Source organism: Hoplias malabaricus, chromosome 9 (assembly GCF_029633855.1).
Source record: "Hoplias malabaricus isolate fHopMal1 chromosome 9, fHopMal1.hap1, whole genome shotgun sequence".
Lineage (NCBI taxonomy): Eukaryota > Metazoa > Chordata > Actinopteri > Characiformes > Erythrinidae > Hoplias > Hoplias malabaricus.
In genome coordinates, this window is record NC_089808.1 from 27,363,674 (window position 1) to 27,384,748 (window position 21,075).

The 21,075-nt window shown below is 40.0% G+C and overlaps 3 protein-coding genes across 5 annotated transcripts in view; 1 reads left to right on the forward strand and 2 right to left on the reverse strand.

Annotated features, from left to right (window-relative positions):
* The window catches only part of per1b (period circadian clock 1b), a 29,310-nt gene extending 28,610 nt beyond the window's left edge, over nucleotides 1-700 (reverse strand). The window contains exon 1 of one of the 2 annotated variants that reach the window (XM_066680386.1): nucleotides 628-700. The gene's annotated coding sequence lies outside the window, so the exon portion shown is untranslated. Of the gene's footprint in view, nucleotides 1-503 lie in introns of both variants that reach the window. The other variant, XM_066680385.1, reaches the window with a different exon arrangement.
* A 3,273-nt stretch (nucleotides 701-3,973) lies between these two features.
* dthd1 (death domain containing 1) lies at nucleotides 3,974-10,483 on the reverse strand. The gene is made up of 9 exons (XM_066680256.1): nucleotides 10,338-10,483; nucleotides 8,808-9,129; nucleotides 8,402-8,581; nucleotides 7,055-7,299; nucleotides 6,576-6,734; nucleotides 6,189-6,478; nucleotides 5,282-5,523; nucleotides 4,676-4,733; nucleotides 3,974-4,296 (listed from the first exon to the last, which is right to left on the reverse strand). The coding sequence occupies exons 1-9, from the start codon at nucleotides 10,481-10,483 to the stop codon at nucleotides 3,974-3,976; spliced, it is 1,965 nt and encodes a 654-aa protein (XP_066536353.1).
* A 4,561-nt stretch (nucleotides 10,484-15,044) lies between these two features.
* arap2 (ArfGAP with RhoGAP domain, ankyrin repeat and PH domain 2) overlaps nucleotides 15,045-21,075 on the forward strand; it is a 94,670-nt gene continuing 88,639 nt past the window's right edge. Inside the window, exons 1-2 of one of the 2 annotated variants that reach the window (XM_066681168.1) lie at nucleotides 15,045-15,173; nucleotides 19,884-20,770. In XM_066681168.1, coding sequence (XP_066537265.1) covers nucleotides 19,965-20,770 — 806 coding nt within the window. In that variant the 5' untranslated portion in view covers nucleotides 15,045-15,173; nucleotides 19,884-19,964. The other variant, XM_066681167.1, reaches the window with a different exon arrangement.

Consider the following 21,075-nt stretch of genomic DNA (forward strand, 5'->3'; position numbering starts at 1 on the left):
TAAAAAACAGATGGCCTCAAGTTTTTTTTTATTTGTTATTGTTAACTGTGTGTATTGGCCCCATAACTGACCCTCTCAGACCCACTCAGTTGTGCAACAGGCCACTCCTGCAGCCAGTGGACTTGCAATCTCCATCAGGGCCCATAGGTGATGTAAATGTAAAAAATGCATGTGTGTGGGAGGGGGGATGTATTACACTGATGACAACATTCTAACTGGACGGTGTCAGTGTAATCGAACCACATTTTTAATCACGAAATACAGAAGTATTTGTATGCCATAAGTAAATTTCCCTGAAAACCACTACAAGACCCCAAAGCCCAGAAATAGAGAAACAGACCCAGAGGTACAAGCCAAAGCCAATGTAGCCAATAAAAAACATAACAAAACATAATGCTACAGTAATTTAGCTTCACTGCACCCATCCAATGCGTTTCAACAGTAAACGTCGTCACATCTCTGCGAGCAAACTGACATTTCAAATATTTCAGTCTCAGTCTTACCTCCTCGGACGAATAGCCCTCCGTTACTAAAGACGCGATTCTGCTTATCTCCGGTAAGGTCGTTTTTCTTATCTCAGAAATAGAAAATACTGCTGGAATATTGGGTTTCCGTCGCGAAACTGACCTCTTTGTTTTGAGACGTGCTGCTTCTCTCGCTCTATCGCTGAGTCGTTATTATTCCCTCTTCCTCATGCCAGCACACACGCACGACTACACGTGCTCTTTGCATCTGTCTCCAGGCTACACGCATTCTCCTCTTGGATTGGCTGTCCGCGTTCCCGAATACAGCCTATTCCCGCCCAAGCCGTAGTTGATTGGCTACTGCAGGAGCAGCTCGGGGCACGCGTCTCCGCGGTCACGTTGCATCGTGCCTGCTCCACTGAATACGTAATGTGCGCTGTGTTTGAGTCTGAGTGAGAACCGCTGTGGCTCTAATAGAGGAGCTCTTAAAAACACAAGCCCGATCATTTGTTGTTTTTTTGTGGTTTTATTATGATTTAAGTATTAACAGAAGTCCTTATTAATATTTACCTGTATGTTTTCCTTGAGCCTCTTTTATACATTAATAAAACTGGCAATTCACCGTCCTAAATCTATAGTTATTTTAAGAGACAGTAAAATATATTTTATTCCAACTCATATTAGAGTATTTCTGTTCGTACAGAAACCACGAAATATGCACTCAATGCGCAAGACAGTAGTGATTTGCTACAGTGCCTTTGAAAATGCTGCATGTAAATAATCACTGTTCTGAATGAACAGACCGAAATCCTCCTTAAAACTTTAATATAAATGAGTTGTTACGGGGGAGGCACGGTGGCGCAGCAGGTATGGTCGCAGTCACACAGTTCCAGGGACCTGGAGGTTGTGGGTTCAATTCCCACTCCTGGTGACTTTCTTTGTGTGTTCTCCCTGTGTCTGCGAGGGTTTCCTCGCACAGTCCAAAAACACACGTTGGTAGGTGGATTGGCGACTCAAAAGTGTTAATGAATGAATTTCCTGAACAGAATGTATAGAATATGGCTGCTTCCCAATTCCAACACTGTCTCTTCACAAAACAATGTGTGTGGGTGTTGCCCTGTGAAGAACAGGCACCCCCTCCAGGGTGTGTTCCTACCTTGCACCCAATGATTCCAGGTAGGCTCTGGACACACCGTGACCCTGAACTGGCTAAAAACATGGAACAAAACATAGCATTCTGATTTTGCACTGTGTTTTATGTAGACAGATACTTCAGCATTGTCCTACCTTTTAACTGTAGTCTTTCAAACTCAGTACTAGACCCATATTTATGTGAAAGTGCAAAGGTGAGGTTAAATAAAACAAAACATACACAACACGTGTGGAGAAAAAAGTTTACTGATTAAATATGGTTCTTTCTCAACAGTGACTTAAACTGGTCGTTTTGAACAGGGCTGTTAAGACAAGGTAAGAAAACAGCTTTGTAATGTGATCCATGTGGAATTTTGACTAAAGCATGTCACACACATTTCATGAAGACCACAGGGAACTGTGTAAATGGGAGATATAATATGACCCATTTAATTATTTACTTGACTTCACTCATCTCCATGTGTGACATGCATCTTCAGTGCAACAGTTGGAAAGAGGATGTTTCTAAATTTTATAAGATTATACAAGATTATTCTGCGGCAAGTGCAATCTTTCACATTGCTAAGGACTGTGGGTCCTGGCATGCGCCCCTCCCATCAATTGCAGTCCAGAGACTACGGAAAATAATTGCCATCACAGGGCATCACACACATAAAACCTGTGAGAGGAATCAGTATCTGGAATACACCCACACAGACACAGTAGTCTGTGGGAAGAGTCGAACCCAGAAGACTAGGACCCTGGAGTTGTGTGGCAGTGACGCTACCTGTAGCTCCAGCGTACCACCCATCTAATAAAGGTAATGCATAATGTCACTGACTGTTGGAAATCTTATAAGCTCCTCAGGACTATTTTTAGACATTGGTGGAAAAGGTTAGGGGGGGGGGTGAGGGTTTTTATGGTTTTTGTGCATGGTGACACTAGCTCATGTGTATCTGCTTCAAAGTATATGTGTATCTGCTTCTGTGGGACTTACACAAGGGGCTAAAATAAAAAGGCAAATATTCTCCATTTAATCCAATGAGACGTACTCTAGATTTATTATATATTTCACAAATTTATCAGAACTGGGATGAGTGTTTTAGAAAGTGGGTGAGGCGTTACGCTGTGGCGCACTGGGGTCAGTATAATCGAGTCTTTACGGTAGCCCAACAGTCCTTGCATGCACATATCCTCGTGCCACTGAAGCAGGCATTCGGTGACGTCAGCGAAGTGTCCAACGCCCACAAAGTCACGCGGATAGCGGAGTGGTGAGATGCGCATGCGCACTGCAGAGTCAATAAGTTCACAGGAGCTGGATGACCCCCGAATTTGTTTCATTCATGATTCTTATATTTGCAGAGTTCACGGGCTCAGATGATAAGCTTTTGACTGCACTATCTCCTCTCTGATCTATTTAAGTACGTCATTACCCTAGACACCACCATCTGCGGGTCTGATAGTGTATCTTCATGCAGGGCATCAAGGTTTTGCCTTGGCAGGTTGAACTGGTATAAGGGCTGTTTAAACAATAATATGTTAAAATCAACCTGTTTGCTCAAGGCTTTATTTTACTCTCACAGAAAAACAAAACTCATTGTGTGATATACACAATATATGTCCAAAACTTTGAAGATATCATATATACACACACTATTAGCTCAGGGGTAACTGCTATAAGTTTACACTGCTATATAATTTCTGCATAACTCAACTTTAAACAAATAAATTCATAGTGAAATTTACAAATTTCTGTACAGTGGTCTAGAACATTCATGGCTAATCAAAGCACACACATTTATTATTTTATAGAGTTATTTTATATGTATGGTAATTGAATATGAGTTACCATGAATACCATTACAATATGAGAAGATTAAAAAGTTCAATACATACTACATACACTGTGATATCCTATATGCACATATACACCATGTATGGTTGTTTGCAACAGAGCATTTAATTTCAAAATATACATGATCTTTTATAGTTGAAAATCCTTAAAACTCTTGGTTGCAGATGTAACACTGAATGGCTATAAATGTTGACTGATTGATTAATGATTAATGTTAGATCACAAATATCACTCCAACTCATCCCAATGATATTGGATGCTACCCAATCTCTCAAGTGTTTCACTGCTCCACAGCCAAATGTCGAGGGCCTTTATACCCATTTAGCTGATGCCTGGCATTGGGCACTCTTGTGGCTACTCTGTAACTGAATGTGATGTAGTGTATAATGCATGCGGAAATGTGTTTTTTTATCTTATTGGATAAAGATGTGAGTAAATGGACTAATATTAGCTGCTAACATACCTGAATATAATTTCACTCTTTATTTTATTATGTAACTTCAGCTTTTATAGATGTCTCTGGTTAGTTTAATCTCTGCGTCTCTGCATCTCTACTCCCTCCATCCTCTACAGCTGTGTCTCTCCTCAGCAGCTCAGCGGCCAATTCTGCTCGGCCAATGCGGCTCAGACAGCGGGCCAACAGGGGCCGCTTTGGTATTGACGAGGGCAGGGCTCGTCTCCAGGCAGTCAGGATGTGGAAGGTCTGCAGAGAGAAGCTGTCCGGTGCTCTGAGTCGAGCCAGCTGGACACTTGACCGTCGCAGTTGCAGGCACATGACTAGCAGTGCTGCGTCCTCCTCAGAGAGCTCACCACACAGCCATTCTAACAACTTATCACACAAAGACTCTGAAAGAGAGAGAGAGAGAGACAGAGAGAGAGAGAGAGAGGTGTAGGAGTGAGTGTGGGAGGGATTTGACTGTGACTGACAAAGAAGGAGAGAAAAGAGGGAGAGAATTAAAATCAGTGAAGAAGGAGAAAGAAAAAGGCAGGAAGCAAGGGAGAGAAAGAGTAAGACAGACAGAAAAAGAGAGATGGATATTAAATAAATTAACGATGAAGAAAGAATAAATAAAATTGAAGAAAAAGAAAAATGCAAGTGAACAGGAAAGAATAAAAGTAAAAAGAAGAAAAACTAAGATTGGAGAGAGAGTGAAAATAAAGAAAAAGAAAGTAAGAAAGAAGTAAAGCAAGAAAGAAAAATGGAAACTGGACAAAAGGGTCTGACCTGTCTGACCATGCTGTAAGATGTATGCGCTCATTGGTCTGCACAGTGTTTTCACTTCCTAAAAAAAAGATGACAAAAATATTCATGCAAACTGAAACTGCCAGGGTCACAGCAAATGTAGGCAAGGCTGACAGTATAACCAGACAGAGCAAAGTCTGAATCAGACAATATAAAAAGCGACAGTGAGACACATTTAATTTAAGATTAAATAAAAGTACCACATTGAATTTACATGCTTTACATTATATAAAATATTCATATAAAACAAATATGAACAGTTAGACAGCATGATATGTCAGAATAATGCCACAGCTTTGCATGCTGTTGTCAAAATTTCAGCTCATGTATTAACACTGGTACTTCAGTAGTTTATGCATTGTGGTGAATATGCCACTGATTTCAATATGACAGACCAGGGATCAATTCCTTGCATGGGTTAACACTACACCTGAATGAGTCCTCGGGCAAGATTAATCCTATGTAACATGAGTATTACTGTAAGTCAATTTTTGCTGAAATAAAATAAAATATAAACTGCTCATTTAAAATGTATTGCTTCATGTGGAAATCATGCTTCTGTATAATACTTAAAATGTGTGATTTCACCTTGGGAAGAGTGAGTGAGAGCTTGCAAACAGGTTCCTCTAAGCTGTAAGCTTGGTGTATGAGCACCCTGTCTCCTCTCCAGAACAGCTGATCTCTGGGGATCCTGAAGAGAAGAACTGTGCCTTTGTAGTGCGGTGAGCTGTAATTCCCAAACGGGTCTTTTTCCTTTAACTTCAGATGGAGCCAGTTCCTTCTCTGACTGTGGAACGTAACTGTGTGAGGCGTTGTTCCTTGGTCATCTGCTAAAACATGCACACATGAACTGAAGATCCAGTCATTATCTACACTATAAATACATTTCAAACCGGTGTGACCTGTTGAGGAAAAATGATTTTCTTATTTAAACTTTTTACTCTTTGGTGGCTAAAGTTTGCTTCAGTGCTAATGTTGCTAAGCAGTAATGGGTTATTTTAATCAAGTGATTTCCGTCTGGAAAAACATCTACTAGAGGTTAATTTTGCAACTTGATAAGGCTTGAGGCAAGTATATACTGATTTGTTGTTTCTACAAATATAACATGAATACACAGGTTTATATTAATCATTAATCAGTGCTACAGCTTTGATGAAACTTTTTTATATCCATAATCTGGATTTGAAAAACACTTTTTGAGTTTAAATTCCTAACACTCTAAGGAATGTATATTGATTGTGTTATTGTAACAGTGGGTGCTGGGAGTTTCAGGGTTTAAACACCTTATTACATTTTTTTGTGACTGGGACAATGGGAGCGTTCTAAATTTGCAGCAACTCCCTCCATTCTCCTGTCTAGTAACACTGGTGAATTATAGCACTACATTGACCTTTCTGCCTGAAGAGAGCTGTATTTGCATTGTAAGCTACATTTCCATTCGGCTCTAACACAATTCAGCCACATTTTTATCTTCCAAACATGGCTGGTTAAGTACCTGTGCTGGTAATGTTCCCACTGAATTTCAGCAGCAGCTGCTCTCCCTCCTTCATGAAAAACTCAGTGGAAGGCTCTGGAGGGCCACGATAATTCTGGACATGGAGGTCAGCCAGTCCCCAGCTCAGCTCTCGACTGGGCAGTACAGCCAATACTGTACTGCTGGGGTCCTGTAACCTGCTATGGAGAACCGCAGTTACAGAGCAGGTCCTTACTGACTCCTCTAGGTTGTCGGCAAAGAAAGTCAAGTCGGAAGGTCTTGCAGACGGGAGTAGACGAAGGACTATTACTCTATAAATAGAGAAAGAGAGTTACATGACAAAAGCAAGAATCCTGAATTAATACCTCTACAGTCCAATTCAACTGAATCGCAATTCTCCATACATACCTCTCAAAGTTTTCCATGAGCTCAAAGGAGACAAGGCTGTTCTGGAGGTTCCGCACACTGGTTTTATCTAGAAGATTCCACTGCTCTTCTCTCCAGCCCAGTACAACCAGTTGCTCTTTAGACAGATCTTTTGATGACTTCCCTGGAGCACTCAAAACTCTGCTTAAGCATTTTACAACAGAAAGATAAAACTGGAAAATGTACATGACATCAAGAGCAACAGAAAGACATATTCAAAACGGTAGTCTTGTGAATTTAAAATACAATTAACATAAGGAGATTTTATTATTTATTATTATTATTTTGAATCATTATTTTTTATTATTTTGAATCATTTCTATTGCTCACATTTTTACATCGTACAAAGAACAGCAACATGTGATACGTATAAGAAAAATAAAGATCAGATAAATATGCTTGGCTTTCATTGGACTGCATTGATGTTCTCCTGTTATAAAAAGCCACTGAGAAGTCTATACCTGTTTTGATGGTATAAAAAAGTATCAGGGATAAGAGCTGTGTTGCCAGGACCATTATTGCTTTCTTCTCCTGTCTTCTTCTTGTCAGGGTTAGGTGGACAGGGCAGGGTTATGGCCAAAGGTCTTCGGGGAGCCAGACCTGAAGGGTGATGTAGGTAGAGTAGAGGGCTAGTGGTCAGGATAGAATAGTAGGAATCATTCCTGCTCTTCAGCATAGACAGCATTATGGTGTCCACTGGCTGAACCTGATGAATAAAAAGGTTTTAACTGAAATGCAATGTAGAGAATACTTTGCTGTATTATGAACATTTATGCATTATTCAGTGTGTGAACACTGTCACAATAGCACACTATCTCTCACAGTAGTGATTACAGGAAACAGAATGTAATGCCTCTTAAATTTAACAGTAAATCTGGTAATTCTATTGCATGTCATTGTTCATAAGACGTCATAAGCATTTTATGACAACTGATATAAACTTAGAAAATCATCTGTAAACAAAGTGATTCAGAAGGTTTTTATGAGGAAGTGGTACAGAATTGTACACAAAGAGATTTCAGGAGTGATTACAGAGAAGGTAATAGAAACCAAGTATCATGATGTTTTCAGAAAAGACAAATATTTAATGCATTATCCAAATAGATCATTCATTCATTATCAGGGTCGCGGTGGGTCCAGAGCCTACCTGGAATCATTGGGCACAAGGCGGGAATACAACCTGGAGGGGGTGCCAGTTCTTCACAGGGCAACACAGACACACACAAACATTCACTCACACCTATGGACACTTTTGAGTCGCCAGTTCACCTGCATCGTGTGTTTTTGGACCGTGGGAGGAAACCGGAGCACCCGGAGGAAACCCACGCGGACACGGGGAGAACACACCAACTCCTCACAGACAGTCACCCGGAGCGGGAATCGAACCCACAACCTCCAGATCCCTGGAGCTGTGTGACTGCGACACTACCTGCTGCGCCAGCTAATAAAATAGCTGTAAATATTAACAAGTATATAATTTGAGTACTATTGTGACCCACAACATCCTGCATAAATACCTTAACTATTGTAACATAATGACATCAGACAGAATATTATAATCATTTTTGTGATTTCTGTTAGGCATGATATATTTAAATGGTCTGGTTCCTATTTTCACTGCTGTGAACTGTAGTCTGTGAACTGTTGGTTCCTCTGAAGTATCAGTTTCTCTGCGATGTACCAGTTCACATCATGCGTCTTTTATTTGTTTACATTCTCGTGATTTAATTATGTAGTGATTTCAAAATCTGATGGAATTTCTTTTATAATTTCCTTTTAATTAATATTGTTAAAATTTTAGAATTTACCATAGCTTGGGCAACAACGGGTGTGTTGTAAGATCCAGGCAGGTAGTCCAGGCATATTCTGGAGTCCACACTAAGCTTGATAGAGAGACCTCTCTTTGGGATAGTAAAAGTCTCCCTTTGAAATTGGGACACAACTGCAAATATCCCGAGCGTGTACACTCTCACCACTGCAAATGAACCCTGAGAGAAAGATTACATTATAACCTTAACATCGACTTCATCCATGCTAGTCTCTATGGTTTACTCCAATTTTTTTTAAATCACTCTCTTATTTTTTACTAGGATTAGAGAAGCATTCTTATAATAAGTTAGTACAGACTATATTAATGAGTGTTTAAATGTACAACATGATCTTTAAAGCTTATTAAATAATCCAAATAGAACAATGTACTTGGCTAAAACAGACCCTGTGACCTCCGTAGTTGCCCTCTGTTGCTGCAGGTGTGACATAACTAACCCTCTGCTCTTGATCCACCACCTTCACTGTGACTTCTCGGTAGTTACCTCGATAACAGGCCTGGAAAGGCACAGCTACTGTAATTGGGAAGGGACACTTAGTGCTGATGGGCTTTTCAATCCTGAGCACACTGCTGACCAGCTCCTCTGACCCAGACACCAGCAGAGAGCTGAGGCCATCCACTACTTTGCAGCTGATGAGCTTGATAACCTCAAGTGGGCAGGTTATGTAGCAGATGGCTTCGGAAGAAGAGCTGGCAGAGTCTGGTAAACTGTGACAAAGAATACATTGTTATACAAACACATTATATTCGGTTTATGGGCTGTTTTCATTCATTATCTGTAACCGCTTATCCAAGTCAGGGTTGCGGTGGGTCCAGAGCCTACCCAGAATCACTGGGCACAAGGCAGGAACACACACTGCAGGGGGCGCCAGTCCTTCACAGGGCAACACACACACTCACTCACATCTACAGACATTTTTGAGTCGCCAATCCACCTACCAACGTAGGTTTTTGGACTGTGGGAGGAAACCCATGACACAGGGAGAACACACCAAACTCTTCACAGACAGTCACCCGGAGTGGGACTCGAACCCACAACCTCCAGGTCCCTGGAGCTGTGTGACTGCGACACTACCTAGAACTACAACAGAGCAGGTATGATTTGGGTGTTGGAACATTCTAAGTCCTGAAGTGACACAGATGTGTTAGTGATGTGTTAATGTATGTTGTGCTCGAGTGGATCAGACACAGCAGTGCTGCCAGAATCTTTAAAGCCCTCAGTGTCACTGCTGGACAGAGAATAGTCCACCAACCAAAAATATCCAGCCAACAGTATCCTTTGTCGACTGATGAAGGATTAGAGGCCATCCAACACAAACTGTGGAGCAACAGGTGAGCTGCTGTCTCTGACTACATCCACGAGGTTAACCAACATGGCAGGTGTGTGTTAAAAAAAGTGGACAGTGAGTGGACACAGAGGTGTATGATCCACTTGCATAGATGCAACACAGACGAACACACCACCACAATAATGTCAGTGTCACTACAGCTCTGAGAATGAACCACCACTCAAATCATACCTTCTCTGCGGTGTTCCTGTTAGAGTACAGACCATTGAAGAGCAGGGTGAAACAAGAAAGTATGCAGAGAAACAGGTGAACTACATTATGTAATTGTAGAACTATAAAGAGCTGATAATAACTGTGTTATTAACAGCAAACATTTCTGATTTTCGGATGACATAGTCGTAACATGTAAAAAGGAAACTAATGGCAATATAACATGGGATGCCTAACTAGGTGCAAGCAAGTTTTCCCTGTATGTATGCCCTATAGGGACAATGATGGGACCAGGTTGGGCTAAAATATGGCTGGGACCCATACCCATTTTGAAACTAGCTATCTCACACTCCGTCCATGTGGTGTGTTGGCTGGATACAGACTTACAGACATATACTCCTGCATAGAAGGTCTTACCCTACAGTGATCCAGCTTTGTGTACAGCTTACACAGTCTTCTTTATTGACCTCTTCCATATTTTCCCCTGGTTCTTCTACTGGTTGTTTCTTTCCATCAGCATCTTGGTGAGTTCCTAGGCCAACATTCCTTGAGCTCCTTATCATTTTAAATAGAATGTCTTCCCTTTTTTGTTCAACTTTTTCTTTTACACGCTTACTAAGACCTTCATTGGAGGACTCATTCACGATTTGAAGGCTGGTCATTCCATCACAAATAGCAGAGCTTTCTATTTCAGTGTTTAGAGTATTTTGAAGGGCATGTCCCTGGGTGAATGAATATGAGATATGAGAGACGTACTCAGGGTAAGACTCTTGAGAGATGCATGAATCTTCAGAAGGTCTTTGTGGATAAACTGATTTATCAGTACTAATATTGACATGAGTATTGTTATGAATCACAGTATCCTCCAAACTTGTTCCACTTATACCTTTCACAGACTCTAGCTTGATTTCAGAGAGGAGGCTGATTGCTTGGTCAAATTTGCTCTTAACTGAAATTAGTTTCTTCTCGATATTCTGCATGTCTTCCAGCACACTTAGAATGACAATAGTGAGGTGGGTGTATTCATGAAGATTAGACTCCCTGGAGATCCCTGTTTTGGAAAGAAAACAGAACAAATTTTGCTATAGTTTCTCCTTTATTCAACAAGTAGATCAGATGAAAGAAAAAACTAAATAGATTTTATCTTAAGTCTCTCAATGTTCCAATATTTATTCTGAGAACAAATCCCAGGAATATTTTTTTCAGTGTTAGTAGGAAATTGTTTATTTGAAAATGAACTAAACCAATTCTCATTAGAGATTAAGAACACTGATAGGTTTGATGTTCTTAGCATATTTTTTGCAACAGAAGTGTCTCTTGTCACAGTGAGCAATTTCTGCAAAAGTGAAAAATGCAAATTAACAAAAAAGACATGTAGTGTTATCAATGTCCCCTTTGTACATGACTTACCCTTCATTTTGGATGATGTTTGAATGTCTCTTTCTGGAATTGTGCATGCAGAATTGGAGTCACTCGCTTGCTTCATGAGGGTCTGTGCTGTTGTATTCAGTTCCTCTCTCAAGAACACTACTCTGTGCGATTGCATCACACTCCATTCTACAAAGAGCCAAAAAAGCTCATTAAGGACCACTGTTGAATCTTCACCAGAATTTTCTGCATCTGTACTTCTTTCTGAATGGAACTGTCCTTGTATTTTCTCAGTTCTATCTCTCACCATGCCCAGAAGTTTATCCTCAGGACACAATCCAAATTCAAATTCTGCCCCCACCATTCTATCAGAGTCTGTTTTCACAAGGCTTCTTCACAACAGGGAGCAAAATGCGACAGAATATCCACTTCTGGTTCTTTCTCTGGCTCTCTCTCACTCTCTGTGACGTACTTGGCCTAGTAGCGTCTGCCTTTGTGCAAACCTGTCGCAGTAAAGAAGAAGTGGCTATGGCAATGGAGGGTGTGCCTGAAGACAAAGAGGGCCCTTAGCAACTGAGAACCGTAAAGAAGAGTAATGTGCCTGCATAGGAAAGGGCTCTGCTCTAACAGGCTAGACAATAAGGCTCTTTCTAGCCATCTCCAGTTATTACATTCCATTTTTACAGTTTGCTTTTATATTCGCTCCTACCCTTCCCCAACACCCCCACCCATCTATCTCTCTTTATGTCTCTCAACATTTGTGAGATCCACCAGTATCATAATTATGAACTAGCAGATATGGTGCGAAAGCCACTTAAGAAATGACTTCCACTAGTATATATAATGTGCCACGTTAGAGTATATATCATTATATATGATAAAGCCCTTATAGAAGAGAAGAGGTTGTCTATCAGCAAAGGGGGCATTCATTAACCAACATAAAACATAAATAAACATAAAAACAAATAGGAATAATATATTTAAGAGCTAACCCAAGCAACAACAAGAACAGTGATGATGATTTATATAACAATTAAAAATGTAACTATTATTATTCATTCAATCATTATCTGTAAGCGCTTATCCAGTCCAGAGTCATTGGGCACAAGGTGGGAATACACCCTGGAGGGGGCACCAGTCCTTCACAGGGCAACACAGACACACTCACACACATTTGAGTCGTCAATCCAGCTACCAACGTGAGTTTTTGGACTGTGGGAGGAAAACAGAACACCCCGGAGGAAACCCACGCAGACACAGGAAGAACACACCAAACTCCTCACAGACAGTCACCCAGAGTGGGAATCAAACCCACAACCTCCAGGTCCCTGGAGCTGTGTGACTGCAACACTACCTGCTGCGCCACCGTGCCACCCAACTATTATTATGACTTTTATAAAAACAATAATATAGCTTTGTACCCAAAGATTCTGGGTACAGGATGAAGTGGTTACAACACCTGAATTAAAGAATGCATGTTGGTAGGTGGAATTGTACACAGGTGTGACTGTGTCAGTGTGACTGTGTAAACATATGCATGGGAAAATGTTTTATGAATAATACTGTCTTCAGCAGCTTCTCAAATTTGTTTATCAACTATTAATCTTTGACTTAAAAAACAAAAAACAAACATAAAACGTTAGCATATTTATTCATATTCAGAAACACAAAAAATGATACATATGATGCAGTTCTAAAAGACACGGTATTGCAGTGTTTTGATGCCAGACGTCACACGTTCTCTATTGTAAATGTTAAAACTTGATTGTAATCTTTATAGGCTTTACTGGCAACAGCGGTAAACAGTGAGTGTTAGGCTGTAAGAGATGGTGGAAATTAATGGTCTCTGGTCTTTATGCTAAGAGTAGTTTGGTGGTGAGCTCATACACACAAAGATAGCCATTATACTGAAGTTGAAGCATGTCGTTTTTAACCACATGTGTTTACAGACATGAACATTTTAAAATGTGTCATTTTACACTGTCCACGTGACTCTGAAACCAGAGCCAGTTGTGTGAAATGAGTGATAGCAAAGCATTTCTCCCAGAAAAAGATTGCAATTACACATGTTTATTTCCTTCCACAATTGGTATATTTTCACACAAAACTCACGCAAAAATTTGCCAGACAAAATGATTGGCACCTTTTCAAAATTGTGGGTAAATAATTTTGTTTCAAGTATGAGATGCTCGTGTAAACTCTCTTGTGACAAGTAACAGGTGTGGGCAAGATAAAAATCACACCTGAAACCAAATAAAAAAAGCAAGAAATTGACTCAATCTTTGCATTGTGTGTCGGTGTGTGCCACACTAAGCATGAAGAACGGAAAGAGGGGAAGGGAACAAGTTCATCTCAAGGTTACAAGTTCAAACTTAACAAACCGCCTGTCAATAAAATGTGAATGACAACAGTTGGTCTATAAATATGTAGTGTATAGACTATAGCTTTAAAATTAGACTTTGTAAATTGTTTAACAACACACCAACAACAACACATTTTAACAAGAGAGTGAAATGTAATTTAATAACTTAGTTCAATATTAATTCAAGGGCTTTACGTTTACAGAAGTTTTCATCTGCATTACATATTTATATACCAAACATGCTGATGGGGTCAATGCATACCAGGTTACCTTACATTATTTAATAGACCTTTGAATTAGACTAGAGAGACTCAAGTGGTTCAGACAGTAGTGCTGCAGTTTTTGAGCAGTGTCCACTCCCTCTCAACTGGCCTGGGTGTTAGTGGTCCTGTGGGAGGCCCTGGCCAATAAAGAACAAAATGAAACGGGGCACACAAAGTATACAGAGCAACATTTTGATGACAGATTGTTTGTAAAACTACACACAGTGGTCAGTGGAGCTGAGAGACGAGGAGGGTAGAAACAAGGAGATGGACATGATTATGCTAATCGGTGTAAACGGAAATAGTTACTAAGTGAATATAACAGTGTTGTGGCGCCATCGCGTGGTGGTTTGGCGACACGTACTAAGGAATTTTGGCAGAGCCTTAAGTAGTACATTGTTGTATTTCACGTCGCCTCCTTGTAAGTCCCCTTGTACATAAGACCCCTTGTTTTAAGCGCAGTGTATCGTTAAACACGGATTCATGGGTTTCTGCATATTTGCATAGTTATTGGCGATGCTGGTGTAGCTGGTTGGTTTCTGGACAAATATGTTGTGTGGAAAAAAACGTAGCCTGGAGGCTTAGCAAGCTTCTACACGTCTCGCAGAGCGAGAGAATTCTGTAGAAAGATTTTTTTAATGCCAGAGGCCTGGTAAAATCTCCGGTTGAATTTAAAGGGCCAGTATCCTACATATTCCTGGCTTCTGATCTTTTTCTGTTGAGCTCTGCGTTTGAAATGTATATTTTTTGAAGCAAAATGAATCACAGTTTATAATTTACGTAATCATTTGACAATATCTGAACAAATTAAATACACACGCAGACACTCATGGTACACTTGGGGCTTAAGTTAAACTGTGAAATATGTGGAATATGTGCTCCATTTATGTTGGAGCAATACTGGAAACGTGTTGAAACTGTACTCACCGATTCTCCACCTAAAATTCTCACTGTGGGATTCTGGAAGTTGAACGTTACTTGGGGTTAACCCACTCTTTATAACTTCAGCCTTATTGGGGGGGGGGGGGGTCTAAACTGATGTAACATGAAAATATAAGTGGATTTTGGTGACACCCCGTATGTACGGTGCATTTGAAACTTGTTTACATGGTGTTTACTTTAAATGATATGGGCCCTTTAAGAGCTGAAGATACACCGCCTGGACAAGCTGAGATCTGGAGGCAGGTTGTAGTGCAGAGGATACAGACGGCGGTCCAGTAGCTCGGCTGGGCTGAGTATGTCTTCTATGGTCAGACTCAGGTGAGTGTAGGGGCGTTGTTTGTGAAACTGCTTGGTTTTAGAGGCGTGGGCCAGAAGCACCACGACCACATGGCTCTGCCTGAAGACAGAAGGCGGAACGAAGTTCGCTCTCTTCTCCACACCGCGTTGTGGTAGATAGTCGGTCCTACGACTAAACGTTGAAACTTGGACACGAGTGGTTAAAAAAGGGACGCGCTCAAACTCAGGCTTAAACTTTACCTCCACCTCAACCCAAATGAACAAATAACCTTCGACTGAGGTGAGTCAACACCGTGTCCGATCACTGCCCTGTGGACATCTAAACATTTGTCGATTTTCTGTTTATTTGTGACTAACGTTAGAAAGGGCTTCTCTGCGTATGTTAAGAAGCAATAGCCCGATACAGTTAGAGTTCGGTTGGAGCTGGAGTTCAGTCTTAAATGACTACCTACTTCCTACCTAGTGCTCTACGTCTCAGTGATTCTGAAACAGACAATTAAACACCGTAATATACACGAATACCCTTTGGGATTCTGGTACATGGGCATTATCCTTCACTATGGCCCAAAAAAAGGCAACACGTAACCTCCAGATATATGATATTCAGATGAATCAGCTGAAAAAGCCACTACCGTCTTAGACAGTGTGGAGTGACAGACACTATTGTAGCCTAAAATACAAGCCGTTGAAGAGTCCACAATGAAAATATTGACATGTGTGGCCACTGACCAATGTTTGGACTTTGCTCTTGGAGTGGCTGTAGCTCTAGGGAATAATATCAGGTATGACTCAATGTAAATGTAGTACAGAGGCCTATCCCACAATGGACTTGACCTCTTGCGCTATGAGCCTGAATGCTTATAATTTTCTATTCAGTTAAAAGCTGGAGCTCTGACCTTTTGTAGGCAAAAAGGTCAATATATAATACTTTTTTATTTGTAGGCAATGACAATATATAATATTTTTAATTAAAGAGACTCATATTTTTTTTAGTTATTTGCTATTGTTGACATGTGGGATTACTGAGATATTTAGAAACAAAAGAACTGAACTTTAAATATGTGGAGAGATATCCATCCATCAGTAAAGGCATGGCAAATGTTGAGCGTGCTAAACATAGTGTTTTAAAAGTTATTGTTAGTCGCAGAGTCATCTGGCACTATCTGTTAACATTTTTCTGCTTTTTACTTTTTTTTTGAGATGAGAAAAAAGGACTTGTTCCTTCTGTCTTGTGCACAGTTCTGTTTCTGCGTATCTGAAACACACACATGCATATAATATGTAAAAAAAGATCAGTTTTAAATGGGATTAAACGTTTTGCTTTTTACATTGATTCAATTATCATAGTGTACATAGTGTTGGTTTTTTAAAACTATTATTTGTGCTGCAAAGTTTCTTAAGTTCATACATCTCTGGAGAGAAACTTTGTGCTTTCTTTAAAGCCAGTGGGTCGGTTTATGTTCCAGACAAGAAGTAAGAGGCCTAAATCGACTTGAAGAATCTAACAGAATTAAACTTCATGTTCGTGTCTGCCCTTGGCTTTGAACCAGCAAGCTTTCTTCCACAGTTCATCCACCACTGCATACTTCATTTTTTTCTGCTAGTCTTGATGGCTCTGACTGAATACATGAACGGGGATGAAAGAGACTGTTAATATTTGATGTTGTTGTTTGGCTGTTTTAGGAGTCTTGTGTGTGTGTGTGTGTGTGTGTGTGTGTGTGTGTGTGTGTGTGTGGGTGGGGGGGGGGTATAGTGGATTTGCTAAGGTGTGTTGAAATATGATGATTTGCAAGGACATTCTCTGCCTCAGAACGAGTGAGAACTACTCCAATGCATGTTAGAGCATGCAGAAGGATGTGAGCAGAAAGGAAAATATTAGAAACCATTTACAGAAAAAAATAATAGATCTGTTACTGTGTTGTTCACAATCGCTCCCTGTTAGAGAAATGGTGCACTGTGTATTGTGTCAACCAGTTGACGTTCTGCAGATTTTCAGTGTTTAATCTTACAATCATTCCAATGCTATATTCCAGTTACTTCAGTGAATAGTAAATTACTGTGAATTATTCCAGACATGGTGTTGGATCAGCTTGGGCCTATTGTTTCATAATTATTAGATTAGAACGTATGCATACATATAGAGCAATCTGCAGTACTTACATCTGCTGAATATTTAATGACTTAGAGGTATGAAATTGAATTTCCAAACTTCAAAAGCACCAGCATATAAGAAGCTGTCATTTATTATACAATATGATTCAGAAACTTTAAGGTGAGGATTTTAATAATGTCCAATATTTTTTAGCAGTCTTTGTCAAAGTGTTGGTGATAGACAGCATCAAGCATTTTAAGGCCAAATTTAATTTTGGTTAAAAAAAATATGGATTACTTCTAAATTCAATTCTTAACATGTAGAAGTTAAACAGTTTTAGCCCCATCAAAAAGAATGAAGACATTATAAGAGTGCTGAAACCTCAAGTCCCTGTTAAATTAAAGAGAGAATATGATGATAATGGATAATTTTAGATCGTTTTGTAACTTTTGTTACTTTTTGTAGTTTAACAGATCTTTAAGCTCTCCTGTCAGGACTGTAAGTGAATTGTGCAGTGTGGTGGTCCTCCATGAGAAGATTTACAACAATGTAGTAAGAAATCAGATATCACCATTTGATGTCAGGTTTGCATTGTAGCTGATCGTGTCAGACTATTTGGTCAGTGAATCCATTGTACGAGCTTGAACATTTGGCCCGATGTGTATTGTTTTTATATTATGGGGCCATCTCAGAAGTTCTGTAGTTAATGTTCCAAATGGTTAATAGTGTTTTGCAGAGAAGGCTAAATGTCACAGAGGCAATTTGGGTTCATGGAGTTGTTGTAAGCCATCCATTTCCAATGCAGTAATTGAAGGGAATTATTCATCTGTACCCTGAGACTTGCCATTTGCTATTTGTTTTACAATTGTCTGTTGGTTGAAGTTCCTGAAGCACAGAGTTATGCTCAAGCTGTATGTTTTTTTTTTCCTTGAGTCTTCCCTCTTCCCTCTTCTTTGAAGAGCTGTAAACCTTGACTGAGTTAAAAAAAAAAAAAAAAAATAGATTTCTTAGTTTAATTTCCAAAACTTGAAAAACTTGCACATCATTTCAGACTTGGAGAACACTTGTGTTTAAAAGTAGCCTTTATGCTAATGCCTCAAAAGAAGAAGTGATTTGGGGGAAATGCCGAAGCAGAAACAGGAGTTTAGTGGTGTTTAAATTGCACTGAATTTAAAGTTCCCCGAAGATAACAGGTATTAATGAGCATTCAGTGCTACAGTCCACTGAATATTTAATGTATATGTTAATGAAAAAAATGTATAAAATGTTTCTATTTAATATTAATTACTCCATTTTGACACTGGCATATCCAACTTAAAAAAATTAAAATAAAAGCATTTCCAATTGTGGTTTCTGTATAGTGCTGCTGTGCATTTTTGGCCTTGTTACTCATGGTCACTGTCACCATATTGGCATATTGCACTTAATGTAAGGTATTTTGTATAATTTGTGCTGTAGTTCGAATGTTAGATCCTCTTTTGTAAGTCGCTTTGGATAAAAGCGTCTGCCAAATGCATAAATGAAAATGTAAATGTACCAGTGTTGAGTATCACACGTGGTAAATGAGCAAAAAACCTCAAATGTTTCCTAGCGCGGTGGCTTTCAGTGCACAGCTTATTAGCTGCTGGCACTGAGCACACATTAACTGAGAGCTGTGACTATAGAATGGCCTAGCTAACCACAAAGAGAGGGATGTGCTCAGATATCCTATTTATTGACCCATCAGCCACCCCCACTGACCTTCAGCTTACACTTACACTTTAAGTTTGACTAGATAGGGAGGTTGAAGAGAGCTCCAGGCTAGAATTAAATTATTTTGTGTAACGTTGTTTACATTACATTACATTTTTATTGCTTGTCACAAAGCATATATATCTTTTGTTTTATTCATAACATCTATTTACCATAGGGCTGTAAAGTAATATTATCTATTTAGCTGATGATACAAAATTTTTGGCAGCCCTCCTATTCTATAAAACAATACTCTAAAACAGATGCTGCCACATAGGTTTTACTAAAGACACAAGGAAAAACAGACAAGGTTTAAAGCTACAGAATGACAGTGTCTCAGTTTTGGGGTTGAATGTTTCAGGATTTTTTAGCTTCATTTAAAACATCTTCCATATTCTCTTGAAATGGGATAGTGCGTATGACACATACAGCCTAGAAAAGCTGAGAAGCGTCTTCCTCTTGTCTAATTCTGAGCATGCACCAGTGCACCCTTCTCAACCTTAATTTTCCACAAGCCTCTGTTTTGCTAGCTTGTACAGAAAATAGAGCAATGCAAGTGTAATGTAATTTGGTGAAAATGTGCAACAAGTGAGTCTACACTTAAACTAACACTCTATTAAATTCAGCTGCACAAAGTAAAACTGTTACAGGCAGGGGCTGACATTGCTAGTCCTTTTGGAAATATGAGTAGAGAAAACACCAAGAACAAAATATAGTGAATTAGCCAAAACCTGAAAACAAGTTGAATATAGTTAAACATGCTAAGCTTAAAACACATTGTTTTGTTTGATAATGTCAGGTGTCAGAAAGATTTTCCACCAACGTATTTTCGCTATGATTACTTCATTTACGTTCATTGACCTTCATGAAAGTAATTTTTTTTCTCTCCTTTTCTTTTTCCATTGCAGTTCTGCACTGTGATCTAGCCTCCTGCTCATGGAACCGGGCCTGCAGATCCTCACTCGATACTAGCACATGCTGTTAGTGCCATGACCAGTGAAGGCTTGGAGGGCTTTCCCCTCTCCTCCTCCCTTAACCCCAGTGAAGAGATCACTGTGTGGCTCTCCAGCCTCCACTTGCCTCAGTATGCCTCCTTTTTTACCCAGGCAGGATACCATACCTTGGGACAGTGTAGGGGTCTGACGGAGGAGAAGCTCCTGAATATGGGCCACTTCCCTACAGGCCACCGGAGGAGGATCCTCCGCAGCCTGGAGGTCCTCATGGAGCAAAATGGCAGGGAGGAATCTGAGGGGGGACGAAAACCTGTCCCCTTGCCTAGAAGTGTTTTCCTTAAAGATGGCAAAAGAGTAGTCCATTCTCAGAATAGCAACAATGCAGAACATAAAAACCCAGCTGGAACACAGAGTCTTCCTGCAAGGACATGTGAAGAAAACCTTACTAAAGGTGATTCGAGTGGATCATTAAGTAAATATTCTTCAGCTGTTCCTCACACGCTTCCAAGGAGTCTACCCAAAGTTACCTCCTCAGGCTCCAGCTCCACTTCGTTACATAGCAGCAACGAATCACTATCAAATTCTTCCCACTCTTTAGCCTCTGACTGGGAGAACTCAGAGGAACTCTCCTTGTCCAAGGCAGATTATATCCCAGGTGTGACAGGAGAATTCCCCTATGAAGAAGCCCTTGAAGGCTTTCAGGGAGAAATGGTAGATAACGATATATATGAGAGCACTTCTTCTCTTAAAGGACTTCGCTCCAGACAAACACGCTCCTACAGGTTACGCCACAGGCCTGTGCCAGAAATCCCAGAATGCACCATCATACCACCACATGACTGGTAGGTAAAAATCCCAGATCATTCCTGTTTTATGCAGTAGTGGTCATCAAGCACAGGCATATATTTATTTTTGTGTCTTTTTATTTTTAAAACATTGTAAGGGGGTAATAACACTTTCAAATCATCACTTTTGGACCAAATTGTTTTGTGAAGAGACAGTGTTGGAATTTGGCAGCAGCCATATTCTATACATTCTGTGCAGTCCGTTCAGGAAATTCATTCAGTCATTCATTAACACTTTTGAGTTGCCAATCCACTAACCAACATGTGTTTTGGACTGTGGGAGGGAACCCACGTGGACACGG